Consider the following 25,883-nt stretch of genomic DNA (forward strand, 5'->3'; position numbering starts at 1 on the left):
CAAGTTCATCCCCTTATGGAGTACATGTAAGGGCGGCATGTTTACCTCTCGATTCCGTGTACACAGAAGTCATAGCCACTGTATCGGGGAACCTCAGCTGGTAGGACATGGCATCGTTGAACACGACGCCCACAAAGTTCGAGGGTTTGAAAGCACTGGCCTCCTGCAGCTCCTCTTCGCTTAAATATTCCTCCGTGATGATGCCTGTGAGGTGGAAGAAATTATCGTGTTGACTTAGGTAACGGTGCAACAGGAAGAAAAACTGTGCAACGCTGTTTATTTAAAAAAAAAAAAGCCATGCTAATCATTAATGATTTATTTGGTTTGGGATATATATAGAACTGTATTTTTGTCCTAGTAAAGGAAGAATTTTCCTGAACAGGAACATGCAAGACTGTAGCTCAGTAGTGGGGTAGGCAATTCAAAGGAAAATACGAATTCCACTTTTGAACGTCCCCGAGTTTTCCCCCCCAATCCTTTCTTGTCCTCAGGCACCACCGTGTTTCAAGAAGGGCAGATTAATTGGGACATAGGGTTATGTGCAAGACAAGAGGGTATTCTGCCACCACCTTCAGCTGAGAACTGCAGCTCTCTGCATGCCAAGCACAGCCACAGTTTTTAAGGGAAATGGACTGCAAAGGCAGAAAGCAGACGAGGATACCCGTAATGAAACACAGGCATCAGGCTGTGCGGCTTCTCAGCGGTACCTTTGAAGTGCGAATACCACCAGGAAGAGATTGAAAGATACCAAACTAAAAATACATCAGAATGGTTTGGGATGTATCAGTTCCGACTAGATGTGCCAGCTGTACAAAGCACTTTAAATATATATATATATATACACACATAAATCTGTACTTTTCAAAAGAAAAGGTGAGAGTGTTAATTGGAATTGTCATTAAAAAAAAAAAAAAAGTTGTTTTGATAGCTACGGGATAGAAAATTCAACCTAAAATATCTGCAGGAGAGCATTATCTCCTGAATTTGCACTGGGATGGCACAGGCAGGTGTAACCAACCCTAGGGTGGTTCAAGGGCTTTTTGCGCCCTGCATTTGGGCCCTCTGAAACCCTTTTTTGTAGCTATAAAACACTCATTGTCTGCAACAGGAGGATGGGAACCACTTTCAGGAGGCAGTGCCAGAACATTTGCCAACCAAGCAAAAACTGCCTTCACAGTCTGTTCTCTCTCTGTGACGGAAAAGCAACACTTTTTATCTTATCATTAGCAAGCAGCAAGAGCAAGCTCCTTCTCTAAACACAAGCCACAGCATGAGATATATTCAGAAAAAAAACAACTAAAAACAACTGCTTAGTTCTGAGTACCGTCTTCGAAGTTATCAAAAGCCACCTTCTTCATGATTTCTCGTGCCATTCTGGTGGGCGGCGTGTATCCGACGACAAAATTCACCAGCATGGAGGTGTCCAGAGTACCGAGGTTGGTATTGGAGATCTCGCCATATTTCCTGTGCGGATGCATCATGCTCATCAGAATGAGCCAAAACAAGAAGAAGAGTGGGAAAAGGATCTCCTGCACCAAGAAGAAAGAGACGAATTAAAACTTCCAAGAGCAGGCGTAGAAACAAGAATCACCAATAATTTGTCCGAGTTACACAAAGCTTAGACAACAGACTGTGAGCTTAATTACTTGACTGTAAAGTTTCCTGAACGTTCTCGAAAAGTTCCCTGAATGTCCTCAGTGTAACAGTGATTTCAATGCCAAATCCTTCTCTGGCACTGAAGCAGGATTTTAATCGCATGCATTGGTAACTTGAGAAACCATTTTATGATACAAAGGGATAATTCTGCATGCCTCAAATATCAGCAGGCTTATGCTCTTTGGAAAGAAACAAAACAACCCACAATCCATTAAACAATTAGTCAAGCATTCGACTGACTCTTGTTCACCTCAAAACTCGTACACATCACCTGTGCACATGGCTAAACAGTTACAACAGAAAAATCTTCTGGAGAGGTCCTGCTACCCTGGCCAGTTCTGATCTCTAGGAAGGGTGAAAATGTTTTTGAAAATGCAGTGAGATTGCATTATTAATACAAGGACATATTCTGCATAATGCCTTATATTTTTGGGACAAATAACCAGCCAAAGGATCATGAAATTTTTTATGAAAAAGCCTATTTCAACCAAAACTCAGAGCAAACCACGAAGCTTCAGAAGTATTGTAATAAAAGTGAGTGTTGCCCTCAACACAGGAACCACTTCAGTGCCGAATAACCACAGACAGGCAGCCAGCAGCCAGCCAGCACCCCGCTCACCTGAACGCTGCTTTTCTTTGTCCTACATTTAACAAGCCAGTTCTTGAACAAGAGAGCTCTGGTTTGCCTCCATACCCCTGCTTCTCTCGGAGCATCTGGCGCCATTTTTCAAGTCTTAAAAAAAAAAAAAATTAAAAAAAAAAACAACATGAATTAACAAGATAATTTAAAAAGCAAAAGCCAGGCAGCTGCATCATTTAGTATCTCTAAAAACGTCCACTTGTGTGTATGTTAGATGCCTGCTGCGTCAAGAAATTGATAGTATTCATTTCCAACAAGAGAGCTGGGCACATTGGCTGGGGGAGACGTCGGGGTGCCATCTGAGCAATCCCCACCCAAAGGCAGGGTCAGCTCTACACAAGCTGATGGGATCCAAGCCAACCCGGGCTTATTTTTGTTTTATTACATACAAATTAAAAACAAAAGTACTTATCTCGGAACATAATTCTCGTGTCCAAGAGCTGAGGGCAGCCAGCCAGACTGACGCATCAAAAAACAAGACACCTCACCCCAGGATAACCGTTCAATTTACCACGAGCAACCCCTTTTACTTCTGGAGCAGATCCAGCACTACTTATTCTCCTGATTTACCTTTTCATTAGGCCAGCTGCACGCTGCACTGGTGCTGAACAGGAGCTTTTGGAAAAACTGAAGACAACTGAAGTTGCTCTTCCCCTTCCACCACGACGTAGCTGGTGAGCAGCTGCCTTTACCCCCAGCAGGCTGCTGTCAGCAGCTCAGGGTCACGGTTCCGTGCACGTCCCTCTCCATCTCCTCACCTGCAGGTGGAAATACAATCGTGAGCTGCTCAACACCGACAGCAGGATGGGTGCAGGGTTCCACCGGGCCTGATGACTGAGCTGTCACCACCACTTCCAGCTCCACGTGTCCCACCTGCTGCAATGCCTACAAGCCACAGGGGAGCGACTACATCTTTTCTCAACATTTCGCCCAAAACACGGTCTTAAATTTTAAGAATTTATCTGCTTTCCAGGCTTTTTAGTTACCAATGCTTCTCCAACAAGCAGACTCCTGTTTTTGGTGACTGCATGCTGGGAGCTCCGTAGCAGGACATACTTTCTCTGTTATCTTTTAGACAACACACAGTTTAAGCTTCCTCCCTCAGCAGCATATTAATATGGAAATCTATTTTTGGAGTGCTGGCCTCATCTAACTGAAGAAACACATGAGGTTGCTCAGATGTCAGCACCGCTGCCATCAGCTCAGCTTGAAACACTCCGAGCAAACTGCACATACACGGACAGCAGTATTGGGGCACGCATATCTGATAAGAAAAGAGGGGTAAAGCCAACTGTTGCCACTAAAGTCACTGTGTGCCCCCTCCTTGGGCTCGGTGCAGGTGGGCTGCAGCAGTGGGATTTGGGCCGTGGCTGTAGCAGGCACCAGAGGCTCAAGGACCCACAGGAGAGCCGCCGGCACAGCGCTGAAACCGATGCCTTGGAAGGGAGCCCGCTACTGCCTCAAGTGCTTCCAGTAAAAGCCCAGGGAACCTACTTTAAAAATTAATGTTTCTTTGATTTTTTTAAAAAATGAAGTGCTTAAATACCAATTTATGCTAATAACTAATTCTTGTGGGAGATTGCATACAGCATCTCTAGATACCTTCAACCAAAAAACGATGCAAAATGGTGGCGGAGACATGTAGAAACAATCCAGAAGAGCAGCTGTCACATATAGGTCATAAAAACCAAAGTGCTTCTTCCCTCTGCTCGCAACACTCTTTGTTAAGTGCCTGGACTTCCACTGTTTGCTCTCAGGAGCAGATTTCAAGAGCACTTACAAGAGGAGAAGCTCCACTGAGGTCCTTACTCAATGCTATGCGGCTGCATTAAAGCAGCGAACCCTTCCCTCGGTCCCACTTCACTATTTATAATGAAATACAGAAAACTGACAGGGCTGATTTAATCAAATTCAATCACTGAGGCCATTTGCTGCTTCTTTAATTATTTTCTATCCATCAATAAAAAAAAAGAGAACCCCAACCAATAAAAAAAAAACACAACCAACAACAGCAATTCCACATCTTCATTGGAACGCTTCCATCCTTCAATTTACATCGCTTAGGTTAGAGGGAGAGTCGTTTTAAAAATGCTAATTCATTTCTTGATACTACATCTGCCATCTCCAAAGAAGCTGGTGAGGCTACATAGCACACTATTGAGAGCGCTGAGGAACTAGCACTTGAACAGTGAAGAACCACAGCTGGGTGATAAAGCCTCCCCAAAAAGTCCAGGCCAGGAAAACGAACACATCGGCTGAATAGGAAAAGAGAAAGGCTGCCAAGACATTTATTTGAGTAAGTGCAATAGACAAAATGAAAAGATTCTTAACCTGCAAATGTCCCCATCAATTTAGCCACTTCCCTGTGGCCTTGCGCTGATAGGAGCAGCGGCTGAAACACAACTCGTGGGCATCTCAAGGAAATTACTGCATTCATACTTTAATTCCACACTGCAGATGCTTGTGCTTCTTACAGGGGAAAAAGGACGATCAGCTTAGTTAGGAAGGATTCCCTCTCTTCCCTGGACATCAACCTCATAATTCTCTTTAAGGTTTTAAGGGTCAGCCTATATATGCTTTACTGCTGCATGGCACACCTGTATTTTATAAAAATAAAAACAGAAGAGCCTCAGCCAACTGAACTGTGGCTCCAGGAAAACAAAATCTATCCCTGAACAACAATACCTGCAGAAAGACAAGAGCATAAGATTACAGATCTTGTTGAAAGAAGACAATACCTTAAATGAGACTTAAGAAAAACTCCAGATGTGCTCTTTACTGGTCTTAACGTTATTTCAGCTAAATGCTAAATTTATGCTTATTAAAAATAATAATAAAAAAAGGCTGAATTTCCTTCCTCACCCGAAGCCCAAAGGAAGCAGCTGTTTCTCGGGTTAGACCCCAAACACCCCCCCCCACCCTACACCGCAGCGCACGGCCCCGCTCGGGGGGCGCTGCCTGCGGGGGTCCGGCCCCCCCGGCCCCTTGCAGAGCGGGTCCCTCGTGTCACGACCAAATGCAGAACGCAATACACGGCGTGCCATGAAATACACAAGGCACAACGAAAAAACGCATAGTGAAATAAACACGCCGAAGCATTTACTAGACAGCGATGACGCGCACAGGTGCAGCAAAACTCCTCCTCTTCCTTCCTTTTTTTTTTCTTTTTTTTTTCCTTTTTTCTTTTTTTTTTTATTTTTTTTTATTTTTTTTTTTTTCTTTTTTTTTTTTTTTTTTCTCCGTTTTCCCCTTTCCCTTTTATTTTTTTTTTTCCTTTTTCCTTTTTCCCCCTCCCTCCCTCCCCTTGTTATACCCCCTCCCCACCTCGGGGGTCGCTCCCCCGGTGCAGCCCCCATCTCCACCCGCAGCGGGGGTGCCCGCTCCCCCCGGCACTCACCGCCTCGGCCCGGTTCGACCCGGCTCGGCTCGACCCGGATCGGCTCGGGAACGCCGCGTTTGCAGCGGGGCCGCAGCTCGGGGCCGGTCCGTGCCGTGCCGTAGCCGCCGCCCCGGGGCGGAGCGGGGCGGAGCGGAGCCTCCCGGCCGCGCATCCCCGGGGGGTCCCGGGGGAGCCCCTCCAGGAGCCGCCCTAGGCGGGGAAGAGCCCCAAAAAATGGGGTGCTGGAAGGTGTCGGGGGGTCCTCAGCGTGCCCCGGGGGTTTAGGGGCGAGAGGGAGCCGCCGTGATTGATTCCGTGCTGCTGCTACCTACCTGCTTGGGGGGATCTCCGCTGCTTGCTCGCCTTATCAAAAATGGAATTAAAGCGTTGGGAGCACTGCCCTGGATGCAAACGCTGAGTTCTGGCTGGGTGTCGTCGCCCGTCGTGGCTCACTGGCGCGTGATGGCTCCCACTGAGTCCTTCCCTCTGCAGTGAGCGCTCTCGTCAGCCTTGGGCCAGGCCTTAGCCCATGCCCGGCCGTGTGCTGCCCAACAGGATGCTCGGAGATCCAAAATGCTGAGATCTGAACGATCCAAGCACGGCGAGAGCGATCTGCCGCCTAGTTCCCAGATCTGCTGAAAAAGGGAAGGCAGAGGTGTCGCGGAGGGCTGCAGCAGGGATGCTGTGTGCATGCAGCTCCCGGTGCTCCAGCACGCACCGGCTGCAGGCAGCAGCCTCTCCCCCGGGAGAGCATGGCGTTGGGTAGGTGATGTTTGGAGCCAGCACTTGGAAGCCTCTGCCTGAGCTGGGTTTGTGCACCTGAGGAGCTGCACGAGCATCATGCATGGCTGCACTGAAGTGCAGCAGTGTAATGACAGCATGGGCTCAGCATTTCTACTTGGAAAACAGATCTGGAGTCTGCATCTGTGTCTGCAAGAACAAAAAAGGTCTCAAAGTGCCATATTTTACCAGAAACCTCAGTTTACAGGTGTGGCTAGCATGGCCATGCAGAATCCTTTGCATTCACACTTTTACCTGCACTGTCTAGGAATATTCACAACTCATCGTGTGCCTTCTGCAGATTTTGCTCCCTGTCGCGTTCCCCCTGGACCTCTGGCACCTCTCCCCACCTCCCCACCGCTCCCTGCTGCCGCCAGCCCCAGAGCAGCAGAAATCCTATGGGCTGGTTTTGGGGAGCTGTTTTTAGGGAGCTGTTTTTGGGGGGAGGAGGAGGCTGCTTCCACCAGGTGTCCTCTGAGAGCAGTGTGGTTCTGGGCTGGGCAGCACTGGGTCCAGGCTTTTTGGGATACCTCACACGTACAAAATGATCAAATTCTGCCTGATCTCTATGCTAGCAATCCCTTAGGAAAAAAAAAAAAAATAGGAAAAGAAAAAAGAAGTAGCTATCAGAAAGGCTTTAACTGGAAATATTTTTTCTTCTCGTTTCCACCTTAACAAAGAGCAGTAGATACAAGCAATCTAATTTAAAAAATGCCCTTTCGTTTTGCTTAATGAATACTGAGTAAATGCACTGGCATAACTGGAGCTTCAATAAAAAAAAAATAAAAACAAAAGCAAACTTGTTATCGTCATCCAACTAGCATTAAAGAGCAAAGAAGCCTGGCTGGAGCTGAATTCTTCTGGTCACTTTGATGTTTGTTGTGGTCTCTTTTTATGCTTGAAGAGTTTTAACTGCTCATATTTATGTTCTAGCTGCAGAATTTGGAGCTCCTGGGCTCTAACACACGTGAAGATAATCCCCTGCAATATATTTTGTGTTCAGAGAGGGGACACCACTTGCACCAGGCGTTGCACCAGGTGCTGCTGCAGCCAGACAGCCCTGGAGCCAGGACCCCGTCCATGCCAGGGAGTCAAAGCACAGCGGGGAGAAAGCCTGTGGAGAGCAGTTACCACCTGATGTAGGGCAATGCTTTTCATCTTCAAAGCACATTAAAACCATTACCGAATTAATTTTTCCAACAGCCCTGTACATTCGAATGCCCCAAATACGATCTCCGTTTATAGGTGCAGAAAGGCAGGGGTGATGTAATTTGTTCGAAACCAAAGGGAGCCCGCATCTGAGGTGGGGACGGGCACTGCTCAGTGCAAACAGCACTCGCCAGCAACCTCTCCAGCTTTTACTTCTTAGCAAAAGAACTTTGAAGACAAAAGAAAGCACTTCCATCTGTTTGACTGGGGGAAAGATCTAAGCAGCCAAACCCAGGTAGTGGCACCATGCAACAAAACCACGCGAATGGCTGGGCAAAGGCTTGGCAGTGCAAATTCTGTTTTCTTATAGGGAAATTAGTTTCTGCTTACTTCAAACTGTGAGGCTCTACCTCTGCAGCAGCCTCGCTCCATCAGTACAAAACAGTCCATGACAAACAAGAGGTGAGTTCACACCTGGAGACACAAGGGTTAGGGAGCAGGCAGAAACATTTATGGGTTTGTTTCAGACCTTGGGACGTTTCTTCCTGCTGCTCAGTGCAAACACGCTGCAGTTGAAAGAGTTGTTGCTTACAATAAATTACACGAGTTTGATGATGAAAGGCAAAACAACAAATAATTCAGACGTGAGCCTGAGCTGAGCTTCTCTAAAAGGTGGGGAGATTAGCAGGGGTGTGCCGAGGCCACGCTTGGTGTGCGCTTCACTGCTGCCCTCGGCTGCGGGGCAGCTCCACCACTGTGTCTTTGCACCTCTGGCCTGTCTGTCCTCAGCCTCCAGTATCTGTCCTTGGGGAAGCAGAAGGCTCAGAGGGGACAGGCTGAGGGGGGTGCTGCAGAAAGAAGCCACTACCTGGGGCCAGCACAGCCCTGCTGAGGATAACGGCAGCATGATCGCTGGTGCTCCTCCTGCACTGTTCCTGCACGGCATAAGCAGAGTTTGAGTTTGGAATGCAGAATTCCAACCTTTAAAGGCATGTTGACCACCTGAACTCAGTATTTTGGCTGTGTTTCCACTGTCCCCTCTTTATTTTCTGTACACAAATGCATGCTGGCTTGTGCTGAAGCAGTGGGAATTTTTTCCCATCCTCGTGGCTCCCGTATGCGGGGAGCTCCGAGTCTGATGCTGCGCACACCAAATGGCACCACTGCCCTGCCAGGCACAAAAGACACCTCTTCTGCTTTCTGTTTGGAGGATCTTGTGCATTGCAGAAAGCCGTGCACGGCCACTGGGCCCTTGCCCAGGGAATTGAGTGCACGGGATGTTACGGAAACGGCCGCGCAGTGCTCTGCAGTCCTAATGCGCACAATGCGTTTTGGAAAGGAAGCACGAAGTAACCGAATTTCCTTTCTTTGAGTAGGCAGTGCCTCAGCCTGTAATTTAAAAATAAAAAAAAAAAAAAAAAAAAAAAAAAGAGAGAAAAGAGTTAAAACTGCAAAGGACCATTTGTAAATACTCGGGTCGTGTCCCTGCTCAGCCTGCCAGCAGAAGGGCTGCACGGTGCCTGCTGCACCTGGACACGGAGCAGGGCTGGAGGCAGATGCCCACGTCAGAGCAGGTTTTATTACTGACAATCAGCGGGGAGTTGTACCCAGCCCTTCCTGTGCTGCTTTCAGAGAAAAGAACGAGTTCAGCATCTGAGACAAATGGCCCGAGCTGGAAGCTCATTCTCGTTTCAGCTTGGTGGACGTGTCCCTTCTGTGCCCGGTGGCGTTTATGTCACGGCTGGAGGGAGCATGCCTGCCCTGAGTGCTCTGCACAGCCAGCAGAGTTTGCAAAAAAAAAAACAACCTGGAATGCTCAAATGATTTTGTGCAGCGATGCAGAACCGTCAGGTGAGCAGCTGTTCCCTCACTGCTTCTCTTTTTATCAAAGCTTTGCAGAGCCCTTTGAGAGGCAGAGGCCTACCACAGAAACTGCTCAGATTCAAACCCAGATAAACCCGAGCTCTGGTTTGCATTTTCCTTTGGACTCACCACCTGCTTGTGAGCTGACTCGAGTCCTGCTCCTTGCCTGTTGCCTGTTAATGTTTAGGCCGATTTTCTCCTGCACAGAGCTGGCTCATGCACCCGGTATGCTTGTGCCTGTCCCCTGCGGCAGGGACTTGGGGACCGGGACCTCGGCTGCTGGGAGGCCTTGCTGTGCTGAGAGTGCCTTCACTTTCCAGAAAGCACTAATAAAAATAAAAATAAAATTATACTGTAGATCATGGTTGGTTTTCTCATGCAATAAGAAGGCACAGATGTTCCCGACCAACAAAAGGCTCCTCCTGCACTGCAAGCTGAAAGAACTGCTCTTCTAATTCCTCAAAGGATTTCTGCTACAGACTGTGCCAGCTAGAACCAAATTGCGTGCAAAACCAGAGATCCCCATCGTGTCCCACTTCTGTTTGGAGCCAGCACATCCCGTGTGCCTGGTGCTGCTGGGGAGGACAAAGCCTCTGTGCTCCACGTGTGCTTTTTGGGGACCGCAGGGCAGCATGGAGAAACTGCCTCCCAGCTCTGTTTCATCTGGATAGAAACAAAGCAAAGCTGTTAAAAAAGCAGCCTGGCTGGAATTCTGGGGGTTTAATTAATCAGGCAGGTTGCTGTAAATGGTTAAACTCAGAGCACATCCTCAGCAGTCAGATAGTTTTTTCTGTAAGCAGTTGTTCCAGCCCCCAGAGCAGAGGCAATTGCTTGTAGGACAGAAAATACACTCCATATTTACTGGAAATGATGCGCTTGCATCAATAAGCCTGCATATAAGCATAAAGATGATGCATTTGCATCATCTAGTGCTAGAGCCCAGATTGTCTGCCTGGGAAGCCCTTCAGCAGTAAATCAGAGCACCTAGTTTAGTGGGCTGCCTCATTCTGTGAGCTGTAAGGAGACTAAAATTGAACTGTGCAAACACCAGCCTCCATCAGCACTCCCTGTTACACGTCTGCAGCTGCTGTACCTGCACACAGCTGAGAAGGACGCTCTGCCACTGCCAAAGCCTCCAGCTCTTGGCCACCAAAGCCCTTCCTGATATTCACCAGCAGGGCACGGTTGTGAAGCCTAGGCCAGTATCAGCAGCAGCTCATCCCCATGAAAAGAAAAGGGATAAAATGCTGTTGAGAATGGCAGCATTTTGCAGCTCGTTAAATGGCTTTGACTCTTTTTGAGTCAGTTTTGCTTATGGCAGGCAAGACATCCACATACGAAACAAATCTTATTTCAATGCCCTTATCCATTTTTTTTAAACTACATTCAAACTGGTTCAAAATTAAATTTCATGAAAGAAGTGGCAATCTTGGCCAAAGTTTTGGCACAGAGACATTCAGCCCAGAAAAGACTTTTAAGGGAAGTCCTCTGAAAAAAAACAAGCTGCTCACTCTGGTCAGGAACGATACCTCATGTTTGTAGAAAAAAGAACTAAAATGTCTATTTTAAATCAGTTTTGCAAACAAGCAGAATTATGATAAGTTCTCATCCAGAGGATGCCCAAGGGCAAACTCTGCTGTGGTGTGTGGCAGCCTGTGGCCAGCCCACGCCTGCCCACCACCAGGTGTGTTCCCTTCCTGTCACTTTTGCCACACAGGTTATAAAATGCAATTTCCTGTTTTAGGAAGCACAGCATTGGCTGACTTTGTATTAAAACATACTCTCTCTTTATGTTGTTTAAATAAAATTAAGCTTCCTGCTGCCAGCCCAGTAAAAACATCCCTTCACACAGAGGTCTCTACCTGTCCTTGTTTAGCACTGCTTTCGTTTGGAGCTGCTCAACCTCATCCAACCGTGCTGGAGGACATTTTTTTTGCATTATTTGTTTTTTGGAGGGCATTTTTTGGCCTCCTCCTCCTTCCTCTCCCTGGCTGCCAGTGAGCCGTGAGCTTCTGGCTCTGAGGATTTGGGCTTCTCCTTCCCTTGCACCCTCAGCACGGGGAGTTTCCAGGTGGTTTCCTACCAAACCCCAGCTAGGTGGGACACTGTGCATTGCACCTGCAACCAAAAAATCACCAGGTGACCACATTTGAGGCCAGACCATGGGCAAGACTGGCTTCTGTGGACAGAAACATCATGCAGATGGGGCTGGGGCACTGAAATGATTCCTGAGGGCAAAGCCCCTGCAAACAGCATGGGGCTGGTGGCCACCAGGACTACCAGTGCCTGTGCAAGCCCCCCGTGAGCTGTTCAGTGAGACATCCAAATCTGTACCACATTAAACAGGAGCACAGAACACCACCACAGGTTTTGACAGGCTACTCAGATACATTCGCGAGGAAAGCCCTCTCCAGTAATTACCTCCAGACCGTGTTACCCTGGGAGCTACGTAAATATAATAAAGGTTTAACAAAACACCTCACCAAACGCTGGCATGGCGGGGGCTGCACACACCAAGCAATGGGAGCATCCCCACCCTGAGAGTGTGCAGGCACCCCGAGATGCTCTCGGTGTTGCATCTGCTGCTGGGTGCCCCTTGGCTTCCAAGTGGCCCAGAAAAATGAGCCATGGCTTTGTGGTTTGTTTGTTTTTTTTTTGTTTTTTTTTTTGAAGGAACACAGCTTGCAAATTGTTTTGCTGGAAAAAAAAAAAAAAAAGGAAATGAAAAAAAAAAAAAGGAAAAAAGGAAAGAAAAATAAAAAAGAAAGAAAAAAAAAAAAGAAAAAAAAAAAAGGAGAAAAAAAAAGTTTGGTGTAAGGTTTTAAACATTAGTCCTGAGAATTCAGTTCTTGCCATCCTCCATGACCGGCGGAAAGAAGGAATCAGGGACAAGTAGCGAGAAACAAAGTCCAAAGTGCAGAGCGGTGCCACAAGGCGAAAAACCCCACAAATGCCACGGATAAGCCAGCGAGCCGGGCGTTAGCGAGGCAGGTGACACACGGGGACAGCCACCGCCAGGCCGAAGGTCACAGCCACATCTGCAGGCGGTGACACAGCCACTGCTGCGAGCTCCTGGAGGCTCTGCCCAGGATGGATGGGGACAAACGCCAGCCCCTGGGGCTCCTCTGGGGCAGCTCAGGGCACCCTGGTCTTGCAGCAAACTTAACGGGGTCGTTTTGAATGCTCCTTCCTTGCTCTGGGTGCAGGGTGTGTGGTGCTGGCCTAAACCTTACCAAAAGGCTTGGATGTTCATGCCCAGGCAGAATTTAGGGAAGTCTGGATTTGCTTCTTGCTCCTGTCCCACCCGCACTGCTGGGTCTCCAAATGATGCCTGCAAAATCTTACTGCTACTGAGCCTGAAGGTGCTGTGCATGACCCCAAAAGACATTTGAAGACCCCTGGCAGAGCTGGCAGTGCCCAACGTGCCCACAGGAGCAGCGCCAGCCCTGCAAATCCAGCAAAGCACGGGCTGCAGGCTGCCCTGAGTGCTCCTGAGGTGCCCGAAGGATGCGTTTTGGTCAATTGCTTCACCAAAGTAATTGGAGGAGCTATTTTACATAAACACATGTGTATATTTAACGTGTACATAAATTGTATATATGTAAAATATGCATACAAATGGAGTGCAGATAGGAGGGAGTCCAAAGAGGAAACAAACAGGCAATACTCACAGCATCCAAACCCACACCGGCATGCAAAGGAAAAGCAGCTCCCAGCTGACTGATTTCCAGTGGTATGAGGCTGCTTAATTTGTCATCAGCCTCCCTTTTTTCAAAAATAATGGTAAAACATCTGACCTGGCTCACATGGCATGGCTCTTAGTGGTCTGAGATAGAGCATTTTAATCTCTACCCCTCTTCTTTAGCCTAAAAGAGACCAGCACTGCCCTCATTTTGCTTGGAAAAGTGTGCTCAGCCCCTCGCTCTTATCCAGCAGGGGTTATACCTCTAAGACTTCATTATTTCTTCAGTTCCTAAGCTGTAAGCAGGTTTTGTATATCGGCCTCTGCCACGTTTATGAGCTGTGAAGCCCTCAGCCTCTGGTCATTGCCCCTCTGGTCAGTGTCCCCCCGAGCTCCCCACCTGCCCAGGGGCAGCACGCTGCTGGCTGCGGTGTCCCCCTGCATTTCTACCCATCCGAAGTGGGAAAACACGTGGCATGCAAGCGGCTGCAAGGGAAAACACCAAGGAAAAAAGTAGCAGAGGCAAGGCAGAACAAAAGCCCTGGCGGAGCTGAACTCTCAGGAACTCTGCTGGGCTTTCACAGCACTCCCAGCCTGCAATCCCCTTTAAATTGGGGAACAAAAGAACGGGGGCGATCGCCCAGCACCATTCAGGACGAGGAGCAGATGGTCTCTGCTCCCAGAAGCAGCCGTGTTTAGGACGCCTCATTGTTTCTCACCTCCTCGCTCGTAAAGCATTTTTCTCCTCCTCAGCATTTGCACCCGCTGTTTGCCTTGGCTTTTCCTTGAGCTCCATCCCCAGCTGTCCCCGCAGAGCCTCCCTCTGCCTAGCTGGCCCCTCTCATCCTGGAGAAACTCCTGGGGCAAATTCACCTGCTGGAGGTGAGCCCAGCCCCGTCTGCCTGCCTTGTGGCTAGCAGAGTGCTCATCCTGCTCAGCACCGATGCTTTCTGTGCTCTGGAGGAGAGGTGAGGTGTGCGTGCTGTGCTCCAGCAGCAGGGGGGAACCAGCTGGTGTCCGCCTGTCTTCGTGCCATCACCTCTGCTGGGGTTGATCTCAGCCAAAAAATGACTGCAAATTCCTCAAGATCCTGCCTAGGGGAGAGGATTGCCTAGGGTAGGATAGCACAAGATCTCCCTGCTGTGGGTGCTGCCTGGCCATGCTCCTCCTGCCCAATTCTTTCGTACACGAAGTATATTGGTTTGGGAAGATCTTGCTTCCCAGGCACTGTGACTTCTATCCTGCCATGCATAGGTCATCACCCAAAATACACACCGAGTTTAGGTAATAGCAGCAGTGCCTCTGCACCCTGAGGCACTGTACAGAGCATGATTTGGAGCCCAAAAGCCCCGGCATGAGGAGCTCAGCAGGGCTGCAGGCACCACGTTGCTTCTCTCTATGCTGCATTGTTTGCGCCTCGGTGGTTACAAAGCACACACAGTGCCGGGATCTGCACCTGCTGAGCTCGGTGCAGCAACCTGCAGTGAAGGATTGTGGCACAGGGAGGAACATATGCCAAACAGCCAGGTGGCTGAGATGGAAACGTGGTGATAAAGAAATGCTGGAGGAGCAAAGCAGGAGGGCTCCAAGAAGCAACGCTCCTCGAGCCTGCATTGTTTGTGGACACAGCGCTGGGATTCATTTCTGGCCTGTAGATTATTTGCAAGCAATCATTCCTGCAAACACTGAAAACAAAACCTCTAATTGTATTTTTCCTGGACAAAACACCCCATGGCACAGCGTGCCTTCCATCACCCTGATCAAAGCGTGGGCTGGGAAGCCTAAAACAAATCCGTACCTCAGTGCAAAGTGGCTCTTTACAAGTGCAGAGATGAGAATTTTCAGTTGTGTCCTGAAACCATGGTGTGTTTGTCATTTTTTTTTCCTTTTCTGCAGCAAATTCATCTCTTAGCAATGAGGGAGCAAGCTGAAGGAGGAAAAAACAAGCCATAACCATGCATAAAATTGAAAGGGTGACGTAGAGACAGTCAGTGCTGGAGGAGAAGTTATGGCCAGGCTTGAAAATCACATCTCTTCGTGCAGCCTCGTGGATCCATCATACAACGAACTTCCCTGAGAGCTGATCTCTCTCCAGGAGCTTTGATTTCGTGGCTTTTTGCTACCATTGCTTTGGTGCACGAGCATCCCAGGGATGGGCATTGCACATCAGCGGAGCACGGGCAGGGAAGCAACAGCGGGTGCTGCAGGGGCTTCGTCACCCTGATAAATGCAATGCCCCACCTCCTGTATGCGTCCTGCAGCCCAGCTGGTGAGCTGCTCTCCAAAAAGTCACTGCCCAGGTATGCAGGCGGCAGGACACCGCTTATTGCCACAACAGGATGATTAAAGCGATGCTCCTGGGGAAGGCAATTAGGTGTATTGGGAGGCGCAGCCTTGCACAAGGCTTCTCCGGTCGCCTCCCCGTGGCTCCTGGGTCTGCAGCCGCTGGAGAACAGATTGCTCTGCTCTGCTTCGGCGTCTGCTCCGCCGGACTAATTGCTCCGCAGCAAATCGAGGCGTCCTGCTGTAAACAAAACCTGCAGCCAGCAGCTCCCGTGGTGCTTAAAAAATTACTTAACAAGTCCTCAAAAGGCCTTCTTCTCTACCCACAGCTCGGAAGCGCTGCATGCCGGAGAGATGGTGTGAACAGAAGAGCTGGGGGTCCTGGGCCTGTTGCTGGAGAGGAGCAGGGTGAATCCTGCCTGGGACAAGGGGAATTCGGGCACAGCCTGCAGGATTTAGGAGTTTGAAAAGCTCTACACAGCTCTGTGACAATTCCCATTGGCCAGCCCTAGGAAAACCCCCAGGAGAAGGGGCAGTGCTGCTTCCTACCTCGGGGCTCCCCTCTGCCACCTGCATTTCGCTGGGTATAACCGAGCATCTATGCCACTAATTCAGCTGGAAATACTTTTAAAGCGCACATTTCTTATCACTTAGGTGTTGTTTTATGTTGTTGTTGCCGTTCCAGTGTTCCCATAATGAAATATTTATTGTTAAGGGCTGCTTTAGGAAGGCCAAGAGCTTTTATTTCCCTAGGGTCTCTCCAAGCGGGGTTCCTCGTTGCACAGTGGGGTATCCCCCCCTCCCTGCGAGCCTACAGGGCCCGAGCTGGCCCACGTGGCTTAGAGCCCTGCAAAAAAAAAAAAAAGCACAACACCGTAGGTTTGGGACACGCTCGCTGCATCTGCTTTGCCTGCAAGGGGAGAAGACAAAAAGGCTACAAATCCTTAATGCTTTCTGATGTGCCTCAGACCAGCTGCGCTGCCACCGCCGTGCTGTGCACAACGGTGCAGAGCCCCTGGCACCGTACGAACGCAGGGACGAGAGGTTTGTCTCTGGTGGTGCCTTAAAATCTAAAAGCAACGGGGACAAAGTGGAACGCATATTTTTTGCTCTTTCCAGTGCATTTTTCCACCACAATTTCTCATGTTCATTGTGGTGAGCAGGACACCACGATAGGATCCCCTGTTCTGCAGGGGGTCAGCAACACCCTCCTGACCCCAGCATGTGGAGGGGGCAATGGGGCTGCCTACAAGGGCCCTGCTGGTGCCACCTCCTCACCCCCCATTGCCTGCATCCTGGCCATCCCACTGCATTCATCCCCGAGCACTTCCCCAGTCCCACAGCAGCCCGAGAATCCACCCAGGAAGTGCATGTGCTAAGCAGCCACCGCCTTCTCCCTGCACCCGGTAACTCCCAGGGCAAAATTGTGCCAGCAGCAACTGTGTCCTGCAGCCAGCACTGGGCTGGGAGCACCAAATAATGGCAGGGCACGCAGGCAGGGTGCAGGCCGGGATCCAGGCAGGGTGCAGGCAGGGGTACAGGCAGGGATGAAGGCCAGGAACGCATGCAGGGATGCAATCAGGGATGCATGTGGGGCTGAAGGCAAGTGTGCACGCAGGGATGCATTCAGGGTGCATTCAGGGATGAAAGCAGGGATGCATGCAAGGGGTGAAGGCGGGGCGGGCAAGCATGCAAGGGGCAAGCAGGGATGCAAGCAGGAATGCAACCAGGGATGCACGCGGGGGGAAGGCAAGTGTGCACACATGGATACAGGCAGGGATAAAAGCAGGGATGCACGCAGGGGTGCATGTAGGGGTGCATGCAGGGATGAAAACAGGGATTTAGGCAGGGATGCAGGCAGGTGCAGAGAGATGCAAGCAGGGATGAAGGCAGGGATGCATGCAGGGATGCAGGCAGGTGCAGATAGGGATGCACATGGGGGTGCAGGCAGGAATGCATGCAGAGCTGCATGCAGAGCTGCCGGCAGGGATGCAGACAGGGATGCAGACAGGCATTCAGGCAGGGATGCACGCAGGTGCGCAAGCAGGGACTCAACCCGAGCAGCGCACACAACCCCCTCCCCACTCCCACCTCAATTCAGACAAACCCACCCCCAGCACAGCCCTACCACCGCACCACTCCACCCCCGACCGCCTCCCCCACCCCCCCCTTCCCCCTTTAGCACCACATCCCCCCCATTTCCCCCCATTTCCTTCCCTTTCCCCCCCCATCTCCGCGCGCAGCCTCCGCGGGTGCGCGCAGCAGCGCAGCGCCGCCCCCTGCAGGCAACGAAACACCGGGGGGGGCACTACCAAAAAAAACTACAACTCCCAGCAGGCTGCGCGGCGGCCGCCGGCGGCGCGCGAGCGCAATGCGCGCCCCCCCCCCCCTCCGCGTTCTGCTTTCCCCCCCCCCCCGGCTCCCAAGTTTGGAGCTGCGAGCTGCCAGCCCTGGCCCATCATGTAGGTGCAGCGCAGCCTTGCCCTCGCCGTGCAAGCAAAGGGGGGGGAGGCCGCCCCCCCCGCCCCCGAAGCTGCTCCTGCAAAGCGTGCAATTGCACGGCTTTCCTCTCTTCCCCCCCCCCCCCCCCCCCCCCCCCCCTTTCCCAGCTGCAAGGAGAGCTGCTGCTGCTGCTGCTGGTGCTGCTGGTGGTGCTGCTGCAGCAGGCGGGCGGGAGGAGTTTCCCCCCCCCTCGTTGCACGAAGATTTTTTTTATTTTATTTTATTTATTTTATTTTTTTTTTTTGGGCGCTTGCAGTCCGCATCTTTGTTGCAAAACTAGCTCCAGAGGAGAGGCAAGGCAAAGTCTTTTGTGCTTCCCCTCCCCCCCAGCAAAGCAAAGGGGAAAATGTCTCAGGCGAGAGGTAAGGCTCCTGCTTCCGTTTCGTTGCAAAACGTGCAAGAAGGCGTGCATGCATTTCGCAGTGCATGCATGCATTTTGTCGGGATGCAATTGCATTTTGAAGTTTGAGGCTTTTCAGTGGCTCTCAGTTGCATTTCCTGTTTAGCGTGTGCCTTTTTGCAGCCACACACGCACTCACACACACAGTTCCTGTAAGGCAGGGCTCGCAGTTCAGCTGTGCATTGACGTTATTTGAATTCTTCTGCGGGGATTGCTGAGCCCTTTTTTTTTTTTTTTTTTTTTTTTTTTCTTGCCTTTTGCACAGTCAGGACAGATAAAGGGTGTTGAAGAGCAGCTGCGTTTGCTGCTGGATGTGTGCATGCAAAAGGGGCACGGTGCATGAGAATTAGAGCTAATTGCAAGTGCAAAATTAAATGAAACTTTTACAGAAGTCCGTGGACGAGATGAAAGGTGAAACTTGAGTGGAGTTACCAGGAATTAAATATATACCTATGTTTCCATGGGAAAGTATTGTTCTTGTGCCAGGGCTGAGATCATTTTCCAGCGATCTCCCCCCCCCTCGCACCCTCCCCGGTAATATTTTGTAACTTTTGGTCGGAGGCAGTGGTGTGCTTTGCAGCACCGGATCGCTGAGAGCGTGCAGGGGGGGCTTTATTTGGCATTTTGGAGCATGGGGCTCGGTGCTTGGGATGCAGCGGGAGGGGCCGGGCTGGGTAGGGGACAGCAGTGATTTTTTTGCCAGCAGCGTGGGAAAGGCTGGAGCTTGCTTTTAAACTCGGTGGTTGTTCCGGACTCGCTCTGCCTTGTGTCCTGCAAGGGCTTGCGTGTCGGGGAAAGGGGGGGGGGGGAGCTGGGGAGTTGAATATTGCAAAAACTGCTGTGGGAATGCAACAGTCCCTGCAGGAGCAGGCGGAGATGGTTCAGGAGTTGCTGCTCCGGCCATTCATTGTGAAAATAGATGCACATATGTCAGCGCCCGGCCACACAGATGCAGCTTTCTGAGCTCCTCTGAACGCGTGGATTTGCTCTTGCAGCTGCCTGCTCCTGCATCTTGCGGCCGTCACGCGGAGTGGGGAGCAGGGGGCGAGGGAATGCATGCCCTGGGGGGTGACAGCAGCCCCCAGCCTGGGACTGGGGCTGGCTTTGGGCTTGTTTTGTGTTGTTTTCCTGAGACGTCTGCAAAGTCGGTGGCCATCCACTGCCAGCCTCGCTGGGAGGACATAGGAAGGAGGTGCTTTCACAGCTCTTGCCACACAGTTTTCCTTTGTAAGAAAAATGTAAAGTTGTTGTATAATTTATTCCTAATTTGGGTTTGCTGCAGTCATCTTTTCCAGCCAAGCAGGGAATTGTAAAAGTTTCCAATGGAAAGAGCCAAGGAAGTTTGATAATGCAAAATTTGAACGCAATGATACCCGGAGCTCGCTGCTGCTTGCAGGAGGGTCCCTGCAGGACCCATGGGGGCAGGAGCTGCGTGGGGAGCAGCTGCTTGCTTTGGGGCCCTGCAAAGCCTGGGGTGGGAGAGCATGGCCACAAGGAGCCAGGGATGGGCAGGGACCCGTGGGGTGTCCCCGCAGCCCACCCCTGGGGCACCACGCAGCCCCCACGCACGCCGGCGCTGGCCTTGTCCGTCCTCAGTACCAGGAAAATGGGCAAACGCAAGTAGCCAACCCACAGAACACGATCCCAATGAATGGCATCATTCTTGAATCCGTTTTCCGTCCATCTCCTGCCCTGCAACGCGAGCGCCGGGGCCGGAATTCCTGGCGCAGATAACTCACCGCGCTCAGCTGTCCGGGCTCAGGTCCTGCTGGGGAAGGGGCTGCAGGCTCAGGGGCTCGCACCCGAGGTATCGCTCCCCGGGATGAATTAAATGAGCCACAATCTGCATTTCGGGATCAGCTTTCACGTGTTGCAGGGGAGGTTGCTCGTCAGCTTTCTAAAATACTGCGCAGGGCTCCAGCCAGCTGCCGAGCTGCGGAGCCCTCTCCCTGCCTTTGAACTGGTTCCAAAGTTGTTCTGAGAATTTGGCAGAGATTAATTTTTTAGTGCTGCCTGTCGGGGGGGGACGGTAATCGAGAGGGCTGCTCTCTGATGAGAGGGCTTCTTCCCTGCAAAGAGCCTCGCCAGGCTGAGCGCAGCCCCGCTCCTCAGCCCCTACCTGTGCCACACGGAGAGCGGCTTCTTGCACGGCCACGGCGCTGCTGGAGGAGACAAAACTCTGCCTGGAGCGTGGAAACTGCACTTCCCTTCAGCCCTGGCCGCAGCAGAAAGCAGAAGATGCTTTCAGCATCATGCTTGCAATATTCAGCGGTGCCACCTGCGCTCAGATGGACTTCAAGGCTTCGTGGTTGACAAAGTATGGATCAAATCCACAGCACGCGACCGGCTGCAAGCTCTCATGTTTTGACGCCTGCTCTTTTCCACTTCCATTCCTCTCTTCAGCTACAAAATAGTGGTTTTAGTTGGATGGAGTAGCCCATGGAAAACAAGACTTCTCCGAGCACCGAGGGTCCCTCAGCCCACTCTGGAGCATGGGGCTGGGCCATGGCAGTGGCTCGGGGGCTGGATCCTTGCCTAAACATGGAACATTTGGCTGTCATGACTAATAGGATATTATTTTGGAAGAAAAAAAAAAGCGGAAGTCCATATTAATTACAAGCTAGACGCAGTTTGAGGCTATAAATCTGAACTCTGGTGACAGCAGATATGTTCGGGAGCCTTCCAAATTCATCGTAACGGGGGAATTACCCACCTGTGGAGCCCACATCAGAGGAGCAACCTGCAAATATGCAAACTTCTCCGCCAAAGTAAGAGAAAAGAAGGGGAAACAGTTGCCATTAGAGCAGTAATTCATAAATGGCTCATGGAAGTGAGGTACGTGCAGCTACCGGGTATTGCCGCTCATTGATCTCTTTCCTAATTCTCACAATTTGTTGCTTCGAAGACAATTTTTGTGTGCTGTGGCTGCAAAGGGATCCTGCCCTCCTGAGAACCACGTCCCACGTGATGCTGGCTGAGCGTGTACCCTATGGACTTTGACCAAAGGCCCTGCACCTCTGCAGAATAACACATTTCGTGCAAAATGCTCTTTTTTTTGTTTGTTTGTTTTTTTCCAGCTAGAAATTGCCGTGGAACAAAACGCAAATCTGCAATGGTAGCTCTTGTAAAAAAAACAAGCGCTGTCCCGGGCAGGTGGCAGGTTTTTGCTAGTGTCAAATTAACCTGTGAGCACTGCGAGGCTGCTGGAGGTTGTGCAACGTGCCTCGTCAGCACCACCTCAGCGCCTCGCCATGACCGCGCTGAGCGGCGCTTGGCAAGGGCAGGCTCCGCCGCGGCATGGCCAGGGAGGTGCCAGCCTAGCAAGGCTTGGCCTAGTAGCAAATGCAACCCAGTTCGGTGCAAATTGCATGCTTTTTTATCTTTATTTTTTTTAAAAGAGACCCTGCTGAGTCGCTCTCTCATCCTGTTGCATGTCCTGTCTGCTTCGGTGGTGGGGTCTGCCCGTGTTTGGCGCTGCAGATGCACACAGAGGAATTTAAAAGTCTCGTGCAATGCAGTGCTGGAGGAATTGAGTAGCATGGGGTGAAAGCAAAGCAGATGGCCTGGGTGGAAAGTACTAGGCTGGAAATGTCTGACAAAACCAAATTGCTGCATGGTGCAGCTGAGTGAGGGGGGACCGAGGCACCCAGCTGAGCGCCTCCAGTCACTGTCTTGCTCCGTGCATTGCGCAGGGAAGGATTTGCTTGCAGTGCTGCTGGAGGTGCTGGCAACCCTCTGCTGCAGGCAGCAGTGCTGGGGTGCCGAAACCAAGTGTATTTTGGGGTGCCCTGTCCCGTGTCCTGGCACCGAGGTGGCACGAGAGCCGGCAACGTGGCCAGGGCAGCAGCTCCCCGGAGCTGAGCATGCTGCTCAGCAGGGCTAGGAAAATATATAAACATTTAAAAGCTCAAGCTATAGAAGTAATTATAGCCATAAAAGTGATAAGTCGCAGAGGAAAAGGAGTAAAGACGTGATTTTTCCTCCCAGCTGAAAAAAGTTTGGGTTTCTCACTGCCACACGAAGTGGTGCTCGTTTGTTTCGTTTAGTCGCCAAAAAAAAAAAAAAAAAGGATCTTCCTCTGGGGTGAATTCCCTCCCGTGACACATACGCAAGCTGCTAAGGTGAAGCAAATGATACTCAATTAAAACCACAGGCGTAATTTAGAGGGCTGAGACACTTCATTCTTCCAGGAGCATTGGCATTAATGGAGCACAATTACCTTGCAAGTCACAAGGCAGACTTGTCAGTTGTGTGCTGTGGTTGCAAATACATAAGATGACTACAGAGTTGTTTTTGTTTGCTTGTTTAGCTTTTTTTTTTTTTTTTTAAACGTGCATTTGGGGTCAGTTCTCTGTTTTCTCTTGCTGAAAAGAACTGTAACATCATCTGTAGAAGGCTCTTGGAGAGGGATCACATCTAAAGTGAGCTTAAAGGTGGAAAATGAGGAATAACACAGAGGTAAATAGCACAGGAGCAGGAGCACGCCTGCAGACCTCTGTGGGTGCGCTTGGAGGACAGGATCTGTTACCCCAAAGGCTGGGCACAGTGCTCCCAAACCCTTTCCAAGGTGACCTGCTGTCACCCCATGAGCCTGCAGCCCAGTGCTCGTCCTGCTGCTGCCTGCTCCGTGTCCCTGCTCCCAGCCTGGGGAGCTGCAGGGGACACGGCAGCACCGGTGGGTGCAATGGGGTCACAGTGTGACTGTGTGGGGTCACTGGTGGCAGGAGAAACCCCAGGACTGCTCTTTTCATTTTAACCATGGCCAGAGCTACAAATAATCACAGTTTTATTATCTGTAGAGTTGCATAGCTCCCTTCCTTAGGGCCTGCCTGGGACTAGTGTAGGAAATTACCATTATCAGCTGGAGCAATGCTAGCACCAAAGCAGGTCGAGGACCCGGAGCTGCACCACGCCAGGTATTAGTGTCTGTGGTGGCAGTGTGGTGAAGGGCGTTCTGTATGATTTCCAGACCTGCTCATTTTGCAAAAAGTTTTTTTTATTATTATTATTATTTGTTTTTTTCTTTTGTCTTCCAAGTCCGTGTTATTTTGCATGTTGACAAGTACAAATGGAAAAGCGTCCTCGCACAGTAACCCTGGCTCAGTAAAAAGCAATTTGGAGGGGGGAAGCCCGACACTCTTGTTTGTAGGGCTTTTTTTTTTTTTTTTTTTTTCTTTCTGCCTCAAAGCCAAAATTAAAGCTATCCTTCCCTTCGAGCAGGAAATCCCAAACACTTGGTTGACGTCTCAGAGAGTTCATCCCATCATTAAAGTCTCTGGGGTGCTAAAGCACTTCTGAGTCATCTTGACTTTGGAGATGTTGCAAACAGATGCTCAACATCCTTCGTCGAAGCTCCAGGCAGCCGCTCGCACATCTCCGTCTGCTGGTGCTGGCAAAGCCTTGGCTCAGCACCGCTGGGGATCTGCACCCTGTAGCCACACACAAAGGCTGAGCACGGTGAGAGCAGCATCTGACCACATTGGGAGGGCAGCTCGGGGTGGGAGCTGCTCGGGCTGCTCTTGCTCCCCATTAATCATCCCAGGAGCTTTGGCCATTGCTTATTAGGCTGCTGCAAAAAGCCGAGTGCAGCGAAGCCCAAGGAGCATTGTGCAAGCAGCCGGAGGGAGCAGCCTCTATGGCTGAGGCAGTTTCATATTTGTAAGAAAGATTTCAGAGAGAAAGCATTTATTTTTTTCCCCCGTTCAAGCAGGAAAACTCCGCTGAGCAGAGCTGATCCAGTTTCTTGCTGTTGCTGTTTTGTTAGCCTACTTAGCTTGCAATTTTATAATCACGGCTAGATTTTCCTAGCCTGCACCGAGCAGATCAAAAATCATTAGCAGAATTGAAGCCCAAAAAACATCCACTTTTACTGCGCTCTGATGAAACCAGTGGAAAAAAACAGTAAAAGTTGCAGATGAGATGCCAAAGATAAGGCAGCAATAGAAAATGAGTACAGGAGTCAACACTTGACTGTGTCTGCAGCGAGAGGCTTTTTATGAAGGCTGAATAAGCAAAGGCTCCGGAGCTGCTTTTGAAGGAGAATCTTTTTCTAAACAAAAATATGTAATTGCACTCAATAAAACAACGCTCGCCGGTGCCAAATGGCCTCAGAGCATCGTGTGCCGGCTCTGCCGCGGACGTCTCAAGCAACATGTTTTTGTGCTTATTTTCCTCCTGCGGTGGGGTCCGGGCCTGATGCTTCTCACTCACACAATTTCGCTGGGGTTGTTTGACACTCGAGCAGCAAGTTGCTTTGTGGACATCACAGCTTCGCGCCGCGTTATCCTTCCTCTTACGGACGTTTCTTGCTTCTCTGGTAGTTCAAGGTCAGATGGAGAATGACTCAAAAAAAAAAAAAATCATTATTTTGGAGCTGTTGGAGCAACAAAAAGTCCCCATCCGGCATGGACAGCCCTGCCCAGAGCAAAGAGGGTGAGAAGGGTTCAATCAGCGTTGGTAGCTGCCTCTCCCCGGCCTTGATTCCTCACAGGCTCCCAGCAGATCCCATCCCATTTCTTTCCAAGGAACACGGGAGCCCCACAAGCAGCCCTGCGTGCCCACGCAGGTATCTGCGTGCAGGAGAAGCCTTCCCTGCAGAAGGGTGCCCGGGCTGAGAAGGTCCCGCTGGCAGTGGCTCCAGGCAGGATCCGTGCAGCACCTAGCGCTGCCCTTGGCACCGGCCCCTTGCTCCCCAGGCACTTTTCCAGTGCCCGCAACTGGAAGCCATTTCGAGGCACGCTTTCCAGCTTTGATTTCAACACAGCCCTTTCTTTCTAGTGCTGCTTTAATTGCCTACAATTAGGGGTCTCCGGCGCTGCAGAAACACCGGGAATTAAAGCCAAGTTCGGCTTCGCGAGGACTGGAATTGATTTCTCCTCTCAGGCAGCTGATGCTGTGGCCTCTTGTAAAGGAGATGCCAGGCTGTGATCCTAGCACTCCTGCACGCTACAGCCAGCGGGTTAATTAAAGCAGATGCACGACGTTTATTGTGGCTTTATTCGAGGAGCTGAACACCTGTAGGACCCGAGAGCAGCCGTCCCCCTTCTTCCAGTTGGGTGCACCGTGAAGGAAAAAGCAGGGACTTGACGTGCTGTCATCAGGATGCCAAAATCCCTCTGGGCAAAACTATGTCTTGAGTCAATTTGTTTGAGCACGGGGCCTCAGCACTTGGCAGAAATGCCTCTGAAGGAGCACGGGGCTTTGGGCAGCCCCGATGGGTCCCTGGAGGAGCGACGGGGGCACCAAGCTCCTGCACAAGCAGGATCCGAGCTGGATTTCCAAGCCCCATGAGGATTTTGGAGCTGGAAGCAGGACAGACACCGTGACAGCTCTCATCACAAGCTGGGCCACCACTAAAATTTTGGGGATGGACCCAGACCTCACCTGCAGCCCCTCCTGCAGGTTTGCCTCTGCTCAGCGCCGTGCTGGTGGTTAATGCAGAAGCTCGCTCCCAGGAGGACCTCGGTACTTAACCGTACTAATTAAATGTTTTCAGAAACCACAAGATTGACCTTCACTGCGTGCCCACAGATTTTTCTCTTATTTAACA

The 25,883-nt window shown here is 50.6% G+C and overlaps 2 protein-coding genes across 4 annotated transcripts in view; one reads left to right on the forward strand and one right to left on the reverse strand.

Moving 5' to 3' along the window:
- The window catches only part of ABCA5 (ATP binding cassette subfamily A member 5), a 31,783-nt gene extending 25,614 nt beyond the window's left edge, over positions 1 to 6,169 (reverse strand). The window contains exons 1-5 of one of the 2 annotated variants that reach the window (XM_032199846.1): positions 6,008 to 6,169; positions 2,867 to 3,054; positions 2,276 to 2,389; positions 1,325 to 1,529; positions 46 to 204 (exon numbers count right to left, since the gene is read on the reverse strand). In XM_032199846.1, the coding sequence (XP_032055737.1) occupies positions 46 to 204; positions 1,325 to 1,529; positions 2,276 to 2,380 (469 nt within the window). In that variant the 5' untranslated portion in view covers positions 2,381 to 2,389; positions 2,867 to 3,054; positions 6,008 to 6,169. Of the gene's footprint in view, positions 1 to 45; positions 205 to 1,324; positions 1,530 to 2,275; positions 2,390 to 2,866; positions 3,055 to 5,693; positions 5,789 to 6,007 lie in introns of those variants that run through there. The other variant, XM_032199845.1, reaches the window with a different exon arrangement.
- Positions 6,170 to 18,185: 12,016 nt separating this feature from the next.
- The window catches only part of MAP2K6 (mitogen-activated protein kinase kinase 6), a 54,126-nt gene continuing 46,428 nt past the window's right edge, over positions 18,186 to 25,883 (forward strand). For both annotated transcript variants that reach the window (XM_032199582.1, XM_032199580.1), the window contains exon 1: positions 18,186 to 18,296. In XM_032199582.1, coding sequence (XP_032055473.1) covers positions 18,281 to 18,296 — 16 coding nt within the window. In that variant the 5' untranslated portion in view covers positions 18,186 to 18,280. The remainder of the gene's footprint in view (positions 18,297 to 25,883) is intronic.

This window comes from Aythya fuligula, chromosome 18 (genome assembly GCF_009819795.1).
Source record: "Aythya fuligula isolate bAytFul2 chromosome 18, bAytFul2.pri, whole genome shotgun sequence".
NCBI lineage: Eukaryota > Metazoa > Chordata > Aves > Anseriformes > Anatidae > Aythya > Aythya fuligula.